The sequence below is a fragment of the Schistocerca cancellata genome, chromosome 4 (genome assembly GCF_023864275.1).
Source record: "Schistocerca cancellata isolate TAMUIC-IGC-003103 chromosome 4, iqSchCanc2.1, whole genome shotgun sequence".
NCBI lineage: Eukaryota > Metazoa > Arthropoda > Insecta > Orthoptera > Acrididae > Schistocerca > Schistocerca cancellata.
Genome location: NC_064629.1, coordinates 469,735,188 through 469,748,410, shown reverse-complemented (window position 1 = coordinate 469,748,410; position 13,223 = coordinate 469,735,188). Strand labels below are relative to the sequence as shown.

At 39.9% G+C, this 13,223-nt stretch overlaps 1 protein-coding gene across 1 annotated transcript in view; it reads left to right on the top strand.

The window, feature by feature from the left end:
• Nucleotides 1-13,223, top strand: part of LOC126185212 (elongation of very long chain fatty acids protein AAEL008004-like) — a 79,093-nt gene that overhangs the window by 51,546 nt on the left and 14,324 nt on the right. The window contains exons 2-4 of the mRNA XM_049928095.1: nucleotides 9,850-9,920; nucleotides 10,845-11,035; nucleotides 11,467-11,547. Coding sequence (XP_049784052.1) covers nucleotides 9,860-9,920; nucleotides 10,845-11,035; nucleotides 11,467-11,547 — 333 coding nt within the window. The 5' untranslated portion in view covers nucleotides 9,850-9,859. The remainder of the gene's footprint in view (nucleotides 1-9,849; nucleotides 9,921-10,844; nucleotides 11,036-11,466; nucleotides 11,548-13,223) is intronic.

Genomic DNA, 13,223 nt, shown 5'->3' with positions numbered 1-13,223 from the left:
ACCGTAATTCAGATTTTATCCACGTCGTTGGTATTATTAGCCCGTACATTTTAATGTTGTGATTAGATAACGCACTGCTATAATGTTTATTCCCAGGTTGAGTTTGTGGCAATAGTGACTGCCATCGTGAGTTATTTTCGTCTCATTGAGTTTCTGATCGTGAACAGTCAATGTATGACAGAAACTTCCTTACTGTGGTGCATGCTGCCCCAAACCAAATGACCACCATCAGTTGTAAAAGTCATTTGAGAAAACGAAAGTCTCAGTAGGGATTCCTCCCCTCTCGGCAACCTTTCGCTGGGTATACACTAGGTCTTTATTGTAAGTATTTACGTACAGGTGAACCAGAAATAGTCCAAAAAAAATTTTCTGTCACTACTTGCACATCGTAAACATACAAAAATAGCGATTTCTCTTAATTTTAATTTCTTGTCTGAACATAGTAAGAGCTTCATCTACATATTTTATTTGGTAAATGTCTTCGACTTATTTCTTTGATGCCATAAGAAAGTCTAACTACCGATCTTGAGAAAACTGCGGTGAGTAACTGTGGGATAGTAGTGGTTGTTTATTTTCTACTCGTGTGGGATGCGGCTGCTTATAAGCAGATCTCGAGGTCACTGTACCTTTTATGTGTGAAAATAAAGCAAAAAGCCGTAAACAAGTATGATTTGAGAATCGTTACGCTATTAATGGACATCGTGCGTGGCTAAATTCGGAGCCTGATGTCGGAATAGCTGCTTCATCATAATAGCAGCCTTCGGACATTGTAAGCATTATGCAGTCATTCGCTGCGCGCGGTAACTGATTTTCTCGGTGGATGGCAGGGATAATTTAAGGTTTGGTCGCGCTGCTGGTCCTGTTACGTGGCTTTGTGCATAGAATTAATGAGGCACATCGTTTTCGGAACTCTGTTTTCTTCATCTGGTTACTAAGAACCACAAACTATCTACACTTGAACGCCGTTTGTCCACAAGTGATGGCTGCTACGAAGTCATTCAAGTGCTGTGATGATGCTATACGTACACATGCGTTTTTAATGAATAAACGACATGTTTTTAAAAAAGAAAAATTCATTGTCGGGAGAGGAGAAAGAGAGATGACCAAGTGATAAGATTTCCTCGAACCTTGTAAAACTGTGAGCTATTGTAGACCACACAAGCACCTGCATTTATTTGCATATATAATTCAGAGAATCTAATAGGATAGAGACAATGTTCAAGGAAGTCTCCTTCATTACGACGGGAACTGTTGCGGAGAAGGAATGATGAGCAATGAAGTTTGTAATTAAACTGTGGAAATAACTATCAGCGAAAGTTGTGTGTTAGCTGGATATGGTAATGGATGTCTGTTCGGTCGTCAGATAATCTCAGTGAGTCAAGAATTCTCTACAAAGCCTTCTTTATTGTTTGTACTCTACATATGGCACCACTGTTCCATAATATACTCTTACAATACTTTGTCGTGCGGCTGTTTGAGAAGGAACAATATGTAAAGTGACCATGTCTTTAGGAAACTAATATGTGGATGCTTGTAGATCAGAATATGTAACCCACGTTCATCCTTAGTTCCATCCTTCCGCCCGCCCCTCCCTCTCTATTTTAACAAACTGAGTGAATGTGAGTTATGTGTGTAATCGTTGGTCGAAGGGAATGCAAGTGATGGTTTGAATATCTTTTCCGTATGGGAATCATACAACGATACCAAGCATGTTGAAACTAAATAAAATATTGACTGTGTCGTCTGTGCACCTTTTAATAGTATAAATTTTTGTTCGCCGACATGACTTTTTTTTAACAAATCCAGTATCTTTTTTGTCCAGTGCATCTACATCCATGACTATTCTCCGCATGTCCACTGTTCATTACACTGTTGATTATACTGGAAACCAGTATTATTCTCTCCCTTTACCATTTCATTCAAAACCGGATCGAGCAAACAATTTGTCGAAGTTTCTATCTAATTTAAATAAATTGTGCTCTTTTGAGGGAATTGTTATTGAGTCACAAAATTAGTGATACTAAGTCCTCCCTCTGACGTGGATGCACACCATGGATGTCAATACCATTTCCTTCCTATTCTGTAGCTGAAGAAGTCTGTCTTCGGTTTCTTTGAATTTTGATTTTCAGATCACTGCAATGTGAACCATTTCATGACTAACACCTTGATAAAAGGTATCGTTGCAGAGCGTAGGACAGATTTCCGGTATTTTTTATATCGGCTCCGTTGCAATGGAGCGTTTACAGGAAAAACACTTTAATTCCAACGCGTACTGTGGTATCAAAAGAAATCGAGAGGTGTAATTTGAAACAAACAGCTCGCACTGCTGATCAGAACTACTGTGTTTTCTTGTGCTCGACCTCAGTCCACATCTAGTCGTGTCCAGCTGTTGGGAGCACGCGGTTGGGAAGTTTTTTACGATATCAGTCACCAGGCATTCACCACGTGGCTACCAGTTATGTTTGCACACAGAAAGTGTTCCAGCAGTTCGAAAATAGTTACGGACAGAGTATTAAAGAATGAGTTCAAGAAACGGGAAGTGAATATCTAACCTAAAGTAATAATGAAACTGAATCATGATGATGTAGAAAAGATATCATCTGTGTCTAATTGGCGATAGTTTCATAAGCCACTTTTACAGCTGGGGTTTTTTTCCTGTGCCTTTCCTGGCTTTCATGGTGGGCCTGATGGAAATATTTTTGATGTGATTTAGAAAAAAAGCCGGCCGGTGTGGCCAAGCGGTTCTAGGCGCTTCAGTCTGGAACCGCGCGACCGCTACGGTCGCAGGTTCGAATCCTGCCTCGGGCATGGATGTGTGTGTTGTCCTTAGGTTAGTTAGGTTTAAGTAGTTCTAAGTTCTAGGGGACTGATGACCTCAGATGTTAAGTCCCATAGCGCTCAGAGCCATTTGAACCATTTTTTAGAATGAAAACGTAAACTAAATAAAAAATCACAACAGACACCTATCAGCAAAGCACAATGACTTATTCTGAAGATCTTTCTTATATGTCCAATAACTATAATGTGTATTTCAGTTTATTTTTTAACTTCATAGTTTTCCTTTTAAATGCTAATTTTCCAGTGTATTTAGCTTTACACTCCTTACTACACAGCAGGAAACTAAAACTTTTTCGATCAATTATTGAGATAAATTACAAAGAGAAATTGATGGAGCACATTGAATCACTAATTTTGTGACTCAGTAACAGATTCCTCAAAAGAGCACAGTTAATTAAATTCGACAGTAACTTTGACGGACTTTTCGCTCGATCCGGTTTTGGATGAAATGGTAAAGGGGGAAAATAGAATTGGTTTACAATATTATTCACAGTGCAAAGAACAGTGGACATTTGAAGAATAGTCATGATTAAAGATGCATCGGACAAAACTGATACTAAATTTGTGAAAAAAAAAATCATGTCTGCGAACAAACTAGATACTAATAAAACGCTCACAGACGGCACAGACTATATTGTCATTTAGTTTCCACACACTTGGTATTGTTGTATGATTCCCGTGCAAAAAATTCGAACCATTACTTGCGTTACCTTCGATCAACCACTACACACATAGCTCACATTCGCTCAGCTCATTATAAGTAGTGAGCGTGGGGCGGAAGGATGGAACGAGGGTTGAACGTGGGTTATGTATTCCGAGCTACAAGCATTCGTAACGTTTCTACATCTACATCTATGTGGATCCCTGCAAATCACACTTAAGTAGCTGCAGAGAGTTCATAGAACCACCTTCACAATAACTCTCTATTATTTCACTCTCGAAAACCTCGCAGAAAAAACGAACACCTATATCTTTCCGTGCGAGCTCTGATTTCCCTTATTTTATTATGATGATTTTTTTCTCCCTACGTAGGTCGACGTCAACAAAATATTTTCATATTCGGAGGAGAACACACAAAACAACCTTCGAGCCTATTGAATGCTACGACTCGAGCGTCAGTAGTTCAGTCTACCGAGAAGCGCCTTACTGTTAGATCACCGTGCCTAACAAGTCAGTATTGGTATGATCGTAAAATGCATATTGCGAGACTGTAGAGAATTAGAACAGTCGAGCAAAGCGGGCCGCATCGAAAGTTGTAGCCTAGTTGACATTTCAGCCCTTACCAGCTTTCGATCAGGCCACATATGAGGGCCATCCGTAGCTTACGCAAACACAGTTATAAATTTGTTGCGCCATCCCTAACGTATGTTGCACTAGTCACAGAGGAACTAATGCACCGGTCTGACTGGCTAACTCGCGCAGCTTCACTACGGCGAAAGAGTACAATGCTCGTTCGTTCGTAGGCTTCTGCAGCTTTCGTCACCAGGAATAGTCTCAGCGTTTCTTCATCCTATATTTTACGCAATACTCTGTAAATCATCATCCAGTCGTAAGCAGTCCAGTAATTACAGCAACTACGCTAACTACCATCCCAGCGAAATAATGAACCGAGAGTATCTCTGCGTGGGGGTTTCCCAGACGCCGTTAACAACATGTGACACTACTACCGTATCACGCCTTTGTCTTCTTTTGTGATGTTCACGTCCTTCCCACAACTGCTCTTATTTTGTTTAACACGAATGTTCGTATAAATTATTACATCTTTTTTTTTCTTTCCATTCTCTGTTTCATAATTTCAGCGCCGTCTTCAACCCATGTTCTGTATATTTGTATAGAGGAGTTATTAACCCACTATGGCACAAATGTCAGAACACAAAAGTACTGTCTTTAATATTATTGGGGTTCATGTTACATCTTGACAATACATTGTTATAAACTAAAAAAGAATTAATCTTCGTACTATTACTCGAAGTTTCATAGACCTTCATATGTGACAAGCATGATCTATCATTGCTGTTAAAAGTATACTAATTATGTGGGCAAAACGGCAGAGTGTAAGAAACAGGAGAAAGCTAGCCAGCGCCTGTAACATGCGTTGCGTAAAATAAATGTTACGCGCTGGTTAGCTTAATCCCTTTAGTGGCTGAGTGGATATTTATATTGCTTCCCAGCATGTCGAATGACATGGGTCGCCCCACCAGGTGCTCGCATTAAAATATCAAATATGTTGTTGTTGTTGTTGTCGTCTTCATTCCGAAGACTGGTTTGATGTAGCTCTCCATGCTACTCTATCCCGCGCGAGCACCTTCATATCCGAATAACTATTGCGACTTACATCCTTTTGAATCAGCTTACTATACTCATCTCTTGGTCCCTCTTTACTATCTCCCCCCCCCCCCCCCCCACACACACACACACACTTCCCTCCAGTACTAAATTGGTGAGCCCTTGATGTCTAGAATGTATTGTATCAACAAATCCCTTCTTCTAGTCTGGTTGTGCCAAAAATTTCGTTTCTCCCCAATTGTTTTCAGTACCTCCTTATTAGTTACGCGACCTACCCATCTAATCTTCAGCGTTTTTCTGTAGCTCCACATTTCAAAAGTTTATATTAAACATATAGTAGAAAATAAGCTGAAAGATTATCTCAAGAAATCAATCCGTAGCCGCACAAATGTAACCTAAAATGGATCATATAGTGTCAAACTTCAATGTAGCATGGTAAGTAAAACAAGGATCAAAATCTTATGCATGTCATATATGGAGTAATTAGTTCAGTGTTCATTGTATTGACTTTTTTAGGGGGGAAGTGAGAAATTACGGGGGAGCTGGTAGTATCGCCACATGTATAGACTTTGGACATGTGTAATGATGGTAACATCGTACATTTTTATGCGTTAATTTAACACGTTGCGCAACCGAGTCAAGTGTGAGCGTCACCATTGAAAGAATTAAGCTCTTTCAGACGACAAATAACAGCAGTATTAAGTCCAAAGTTGCCAAAGTGGTGCGTGTTGTTATTTCGAAGTACAGGCTTTTAAAATCGATGGCGGGAAACTACATTCGACAGGTGCACCGCTTGCTGCAAACATTGACAGCTTAAGTGAAGCGTAGTATAAGAAAAAGGGAAGATGATTACTGACCAACACGTGCTTTGATAGTCTAAATAATTGAAAATATCGTAACGTCAGCGGCACTTTTGCAAGCGAAGGGTCATTACCATCATCCACGACTGAACAGTTAAAGGGCCGCCAAGGAGACGTCATTAGCAGCCGAGAAAAGGCGTTCTCGTTGTATTGTTATAATAATTTCAGTTATTGTTTTTCGATTAGCTTGTGACAGCGCCTTGCGCGCGACAATGATCGAGCCAAACGTGGCCTTTCTCCGTAATATTGGACTACAATTCTGACTTGAGGCACGACTTCTGACTCATTACTTGCAGCAGCATTCCTGTTTAAGGACCATAAAAGAAAGTTGCTTGCATTGCATAACACGCAGTACGCCGAGAACAAGTCCAAATATTTCGGTAGCAGAAAAAAAATATAGGAGTTCTGTGGCTTCTGGGAAACGGTCGATTTGCGCTGCGTGAAGGCCAGTGAGATGTGGCGCGAGCGCGCGACGCGAAAGTGTGTCGTGGTAATGGCCCCGGGCTGCGCAATGCGTCGGTGCTAGCGCCCGACAAATGCAGTTTGTGTCACAGGCAGGCAGCCCATACTCGTTCCCACCTGCTTCTGCGCCGTCGCGCCTACGCAGCGCTCGTCAACACGTGTTCCGCAACAGGTTCCAGTCAGCGAGGGCTCGGCTTTTCTCTCTCTGTCCCGTACTCCAGCTACACAAAGAACGCGTGGTAGACTCAGATTTTCGGTGTAGATCAGCTGTCTGTTTTGTTTTGATCGAAAAACTGTTTTTGGGTTTAGAGTGGGCACTGAAGAGAAAGATACAAAATTCTAAATGCGTAAATAGTGAATCTTCAGTTGAAAGTAATTTCCGAGAAAAAACACAGTGTACGATAAATGAAATGTTTCCACGCCGAAGTGTGATCGGCGACTACTCATTTCTACTGGTACTTTCATTGTGTATTGTTCATTCTTGATGTTTGTCGACAGCGTACAGATCCGCTACGCTGCGACCGAGAAAGTTCGAAACAAAGCTTCTTGCTCCAACCAATTTCTCAACCAGCTTTCTACAGACGATTCCGGGCGACCTCTAGTTTTCTAGAGAGAATCTAGAATTTGAAATCGTGCGACTAGACTGCTTGACTCACTTAGATCATGTTCACGCGGGCATCTAGCAAAACGCATACGGTCCAAAATTACTTACCAAAAAGAGCGATTTTCGTTTACAGAATTAGTAATAAAGTTCTCGTTCCTTTGAATTCTTTGAAGAGGACTCTAAAAATTACACCAACACGTGGAAATACTTTCGCCTTATAATGACCAAACCAAGCTATTCAGTGTGTCTCTTATGTAGTAAAAACGGTCTTTTAATTCTCACACTACATAAATAGTACTACAGACTATTGTTTTTAATTGTAAGAAGCAAAAAAGAGAAAGTAAAAATGAGACAGTAGATTCGCTCCCTGGGGTTAATCTGTGATCAAGCAAATTATGAGAATCCTTGAATTCCATTAGATTTTGAGGTTTTGTGGGAACCGTAAATTTAATTTCGGTTTTGATTACATTTGGTTTTTGTGTTGCTGAAGTGCACACGACAGTTAATATTCATTGCAAGATAAGTGTTCTATGTTGATATAGTTATCCAAAATAAACCAAATCAATTCAAAGCAAGACTGACACTATCTACCAGCAATTTAAAGCAAGACTGACACTATGTACCAGCAAGACTCGTCCTTGTTGCTCGTTGTCGTGCACTCAGTGAGAAGTTACTGCAAATCTCCGGATAATATGTATAAACATCCGGCCTTGATACGTCATACTGTGTCGACTACTTGATTTATACATACTGAATGTTTCACAATTCATGTTGCACACTTCTAGAGGTTGTAGAGGGGACTTAGTAGATGATGTTTTACACAGGAACCCATGTCCAGCAACGTCATCCAACGCCCGTACAGAGCATCAAAGTTACAGGCACCAGAGTCTGTAAATGTCTATATACACACAAGATGATTCCGTGACGACGTTACAAACTTTCGAGGACGATGGAGACGGATAAATGTATCAGTTTCAGGTAAGAGTCCCTGTTTTGGGAACGAACGAGTCGAAATTTACAAGCGAAAATCATTCTGATACCTGTGACAATGGAATACATGTACCGATACTGTTGTTGCTAATAATGTAGAATTTTCAACTTTCAAAGGTGGTAAAATGGATTAAGACAAGAAGAAATATCTAGTAAACATGGGTTCTAAAATGCATACCCGATAAGCTATGAACACTTGTTCATCTTCACTAGTGTGAAACACATCTCCTTTATTGAACAAGGGCTCGTAGCTCTTAGGTATGCATTTTAGAGCCCATGTTTACTAGACATTTCTTCTTGTTTCGGTTCATACTACCACCTCTGAAAACTGGTTACACTAAAAGCTTAGCAATAACAGTAGCGGTACGTGTACTCCATTGCCAGAGGTCTCAGATAGGTTTTCGCTTATAACTTTCGACTCGTTCGTTTTCGGTACAGGGGCCCTTACGTCAAATTGGTACATTTATCCGTATCCATCATCCTTGCAAGTTTGTAATATCATCACGGAATCACTCTGAGTATAGATACGTTTACAGGCGCTGGCGCCTATAATTTTGACGCTCTGTAGCGTCGTTGGATGACGGTTTCGGGCATGGGTTCTTGCATAAAACTTAATCTGCTGAGTCCCCTCTTACAACCTCTAGGAGCATGTAACATGAATTGTGAAACGTCTCCCATACAATGCATAATTTTTTGTGCAATCATTCGTCTCAATAACTACTGACATTGTAGTTTCATAGGAATTTACAAAAGCTACGTCACTTGTTGAATTCTCGGGTTATCAGCCGAGTGGTGGTGTCGTCTTGTCGCAACGTTTCGATGAGTTTCGTACCCATCATCTTCGCCAGAAGATAAGCTATGAGCACTTGTTCATCTTCGCTAGTGTGAAACACATCTCCTTTATTCAACAAGGAGATGATGATGGGTACGAAACTCATCGAAACGTTGCGACAAGACGACGCCACCACTCGGCTGATAACCCGAGAAGAATTCATCAGTGGAATACACCGAGAAAGACTGGAATCGCATATATGCTACGTCACTTTCCGACGAAATATTTGATACGTGTGGCCGAGATGTGATATAAGCCGTTAAGCGGAAACCGGTAATCTGTTTAAATGACTCTAAATGTATCAAAGACAGAATTCATTGTACCGAGATCATTAACTCTCAGTACAGAGGTCGTCCTCAATCTGCAGGTAGTGCGATCGATCACTGATGGATGAAAATGTCATCACCAGACTTTGACCAAGAAAGGAAGAACAGGTGGACTGTTCTTTATTACCGAACAGTACGAAAGAAAACAGGATACTTCGCAGACTTTCTCGCAGTGTGATAGAATGCGATGTTCTTGAACCGCGAATCATTTTAAGATGATAAGGTGGAGGACCAATTGGCATTACACGAGTAGTCAGGGCTACACGACATCAACTTCACATTTTTCCTTCTCTTCAGTCAACGGGCATCCATATAAAACTGTCACATGACTGAAACGCACAAACATTCAACTATGTAGGAAATGTATACACAATAGCAACTACAAGAAGCCAGAGAACACAAATGACGAACTTTCCACACTTGCAAGCATTTTACCAAGGCACTCAGTTAGACGAGTGGGAAAATCCGCTTGAACTCCACACAACTAATTGCAAACATGTATCTCTTCGTCAAGAGTCGAGGAAATTTCAGCCCTCTATATTAACGTCAGTCACTGTCTAATGTCGGCGGCTAGCTTCACAAATTTAATATCCTGCAATAACACCATAGCGAAAATTGTCTCATTATCTAAAAATAATGTTTTTGTTTCAGATTTGCAAAAATGGCGCAACTGGTGCGAGTGGTTGTGGATGGGTACTATGACCTAATGGAGAACAAGAGCGGTAAGTACGGCAGACAAAAAGTAATTTATATCCGTAGATTCACTCGCGAAATTTGAATAACATTGCGAAGCGACACGAAATGAATCGATAACATAACATCAGATGTAGCGAAGGCAACTGGATGCCTTCTCTTTATTGCCAAAAGATTCGGTAACCTTGCTGTATCTGAAAAGCACGCGATGTACAAGGCCTTTGCTTACTTGTGCTAAGTACTATTAGAGTGTTTGGTATTCACAAAAAGTCGTCACAAAGGATAAAATTGCTTTAGCTGCAAGACATCATTCTCTGTCCGATTAATCGCCATGGCAGTGTTACTCCAATGCTCGGAAACTTTAATGTGGTCATATTCAGATGTAAGATGTGATCCTTTTCACACAGTGCTGTTGCACGTAAGAGAACTACTGTTCGGGAGAGAGAGAGATATATAGATTGTAAAGCAGGTCTTCTCCTGAAATTACATACCTCATAAGGACCACAAGAACAAAACAAGGTGGTCTACTGTGCTCAGTGTAGCATGTCGGTCAATTTTTTCATAACTAGATTCACAAATGGAAGAAGAAAGCTAACGCAACACCAATATAATTTTACGTACCTTACAAGCTTTGTGGATTTTATTTATTCGAGTAAATTCAATCTTTGGATCAGATAAATAAGGGTTATACATAATGCAGTCCTCAACTTTAGCTTCATGTAAGGCAGCTTTGTAAATAAAAAAAAATATTACTACCAGTATTAATGACAACACGCTGTGTGTTTAATTTGTCATTGATTTGTAACACTCACAATCTTAACTTAAAATCCAATATGGATGTTACCAAATTAAAATAAAATAAAATTTATGTTGAGTAATATAAATACTATGTAGCTTTAAGAAAACAAACTACTTCATGAACATAACAAAAATATCATTGTTTCTTTTTGCAGACCCTCGTGTCAAGGATTGGTTTCTTATGTCTAGCCCTTTTCCTACGCTCTTCATTTGTTTAGCTTATGCGTATTTGGTAAAGAGGCTAGGACCGAGACTCATGGAGAATCGAAAACCTTTCGAGCTCAGAGGAGTTCTCATAACCTATAACCTATTCCAAGTCATATTCAGCGCCTGGCTTTTTAAGGAGGTGAGTACTACGTAACTTAACAAACATCACAAAAAACGGTGGTTGAATTTATGTACATAGTGGTTTCAATCTTGCCTTAAGGTATTATAAACAATATCATTGACAGCAGATATAGCATTTAGATGCATGTTATCTGACTTCCATTCATATAAAAATGAGACGATGCAGTAATTATCATGATTCCATTCAATCTTTAATGCCAGAAATATGTAACTCCCAAACATAAGTGACATATCTGCAATCCACGCTATCTACAAAATTGTACGAAATAATTATTGTAATCACTGACATCACGATGCACAACCCGTAAAAACAAGGAGAAAATAATTTTTAATACATATCCAGTTTTGGCTAACTATGTAGCTGTCCGTTAGCAGTGTCGTATGCCGAAATCAAGTTCACATTACCAACATGAGTTATTTGTATTTCAGGCACTAGAAGGCGGGTGGCTCAGAGATTACAGCTTCAGATGCCAACCAGTCGACTACTCCAACTCACCGAAGGCCCTCAGGGTAAGCATATTTTACCAGTCTTTAAAATGCCAGTGTATTCACAAGGTTTTATTTAATAGGCTTACAAATGAATCTATTTCCATTGAAAGAATATTCTTGCTTTAATATCTCGAGAGATAAAAAATTATGTGCAATCATTATACACCGAAATTATTGTACATTTCCGTACTGCGATTTGTCGATAACATCTTTACATATCATAAAAAGGTAATGAATCTCAGGATTTTACAACACGAGAGAATAAATACAATAACTTTCCTAAAGTGTCATGGTAGTCATTAAATCACTGAAAGAATCAAGTTACTCTGGATAGTAAACATAACGGTTGTATAGTCGCATAATTCTAGGTGGCCCATGACCGTAGCCTTGACTTTTCCCACGAGGGCAGATGCAATCTTGTTATCTAGCGCGATACGTGCAGAGATAGCTGTGCATGGTATTCACACCAAGCACTGTTCCCAGCGAACTTCACAAAAAGAAGAAATTCTATCGAATGTGGAGGTTTATATCTCCTTACATTTCAAACCCAGATATAACAGCATTGTCGGACAGTTGCCATGTCACATGTGATCCTTGTTAAACGGTAGGTGTCTGAAAACGTTTAGTGCTGCATTGTAGCATATTGAGTAATTAAGAGAAATTAAGTCTACGGTAGGAATTTAAGGAACTGGGACCTGGATAAACTGAAAGAACCAGAGGTTGCAGAGAGTTTCAGAGAGAGCATTAGCGAACGATTGACAATAACAGGGAAAAGGAATACAGTATAAGCATAATGGGTAGCTTTGAGAGATGGAATAGTGAAGGCAGTAGAGGATCAAGTAGGTAAAAAGACGAGGGCTAGTAAAAATCCTTGGGTAACATAAGAAATATTGAATTTAACTGATGAAAGGATAAAACATAAAAATGCAGTAAATGAAGCAGGCGAAAAGGAATGCAAACGTCACAAGAACGAGATCGACAGGAAGTGCAAAACGACTAAGCGGTAATGGCTAGACGACAAATGTAAGGATGTAGGAACTGCCACCTACAGAAAAATTAGAGACCTTTGGAGGAAGGAGAACCATCTGTATGAATATCAAGAACTCAGATGGTAAACTAGTCCTAAGCAACGAAGGAAAAGCCGAAAGGTGGAAGCAGTATATAGAGGGTCCATGCAAGGGCGATGTTCCTGAGGGCAATATTATGGAAATGGAAGAGGACGTAAATGAAGATGAGATGTGAAATATGATACTGCGTGAAGAATTTGACAGAGCACTGAAAGACCGAAGTAGAAACAAGGCCCGGGGAGTAGACGACATTCCGTTAGAACCACTGATAGTCTTGGGAGAGCCAGCCATGATTAAACTCTTCCATCTGGTGGGCGAGATGTATGAGACAGGTGAAATACCCTCAGAATTCAAAAAGGATATAATAATTCCAATTCCGAAGAAAATAGGGCCCGATAGGTGTGAAAATTACAGAACTATCAGTTTAATAAGTCACGGTTGCAAAATACTAACACAAATTCTTTACAGACGACTGGAAAAACTGGTAGAAGCCGACCTCGGGGAAGATCAGTTTGGATTCCACAGAAATGTAGGAACAAGCGAGGCAATACTGACCCTACGACTTATCTTAGAAGTTGATAGCATTTATAGATTTAGAGAAAGCTTTTGACAATGTTGATTGGAAAACTC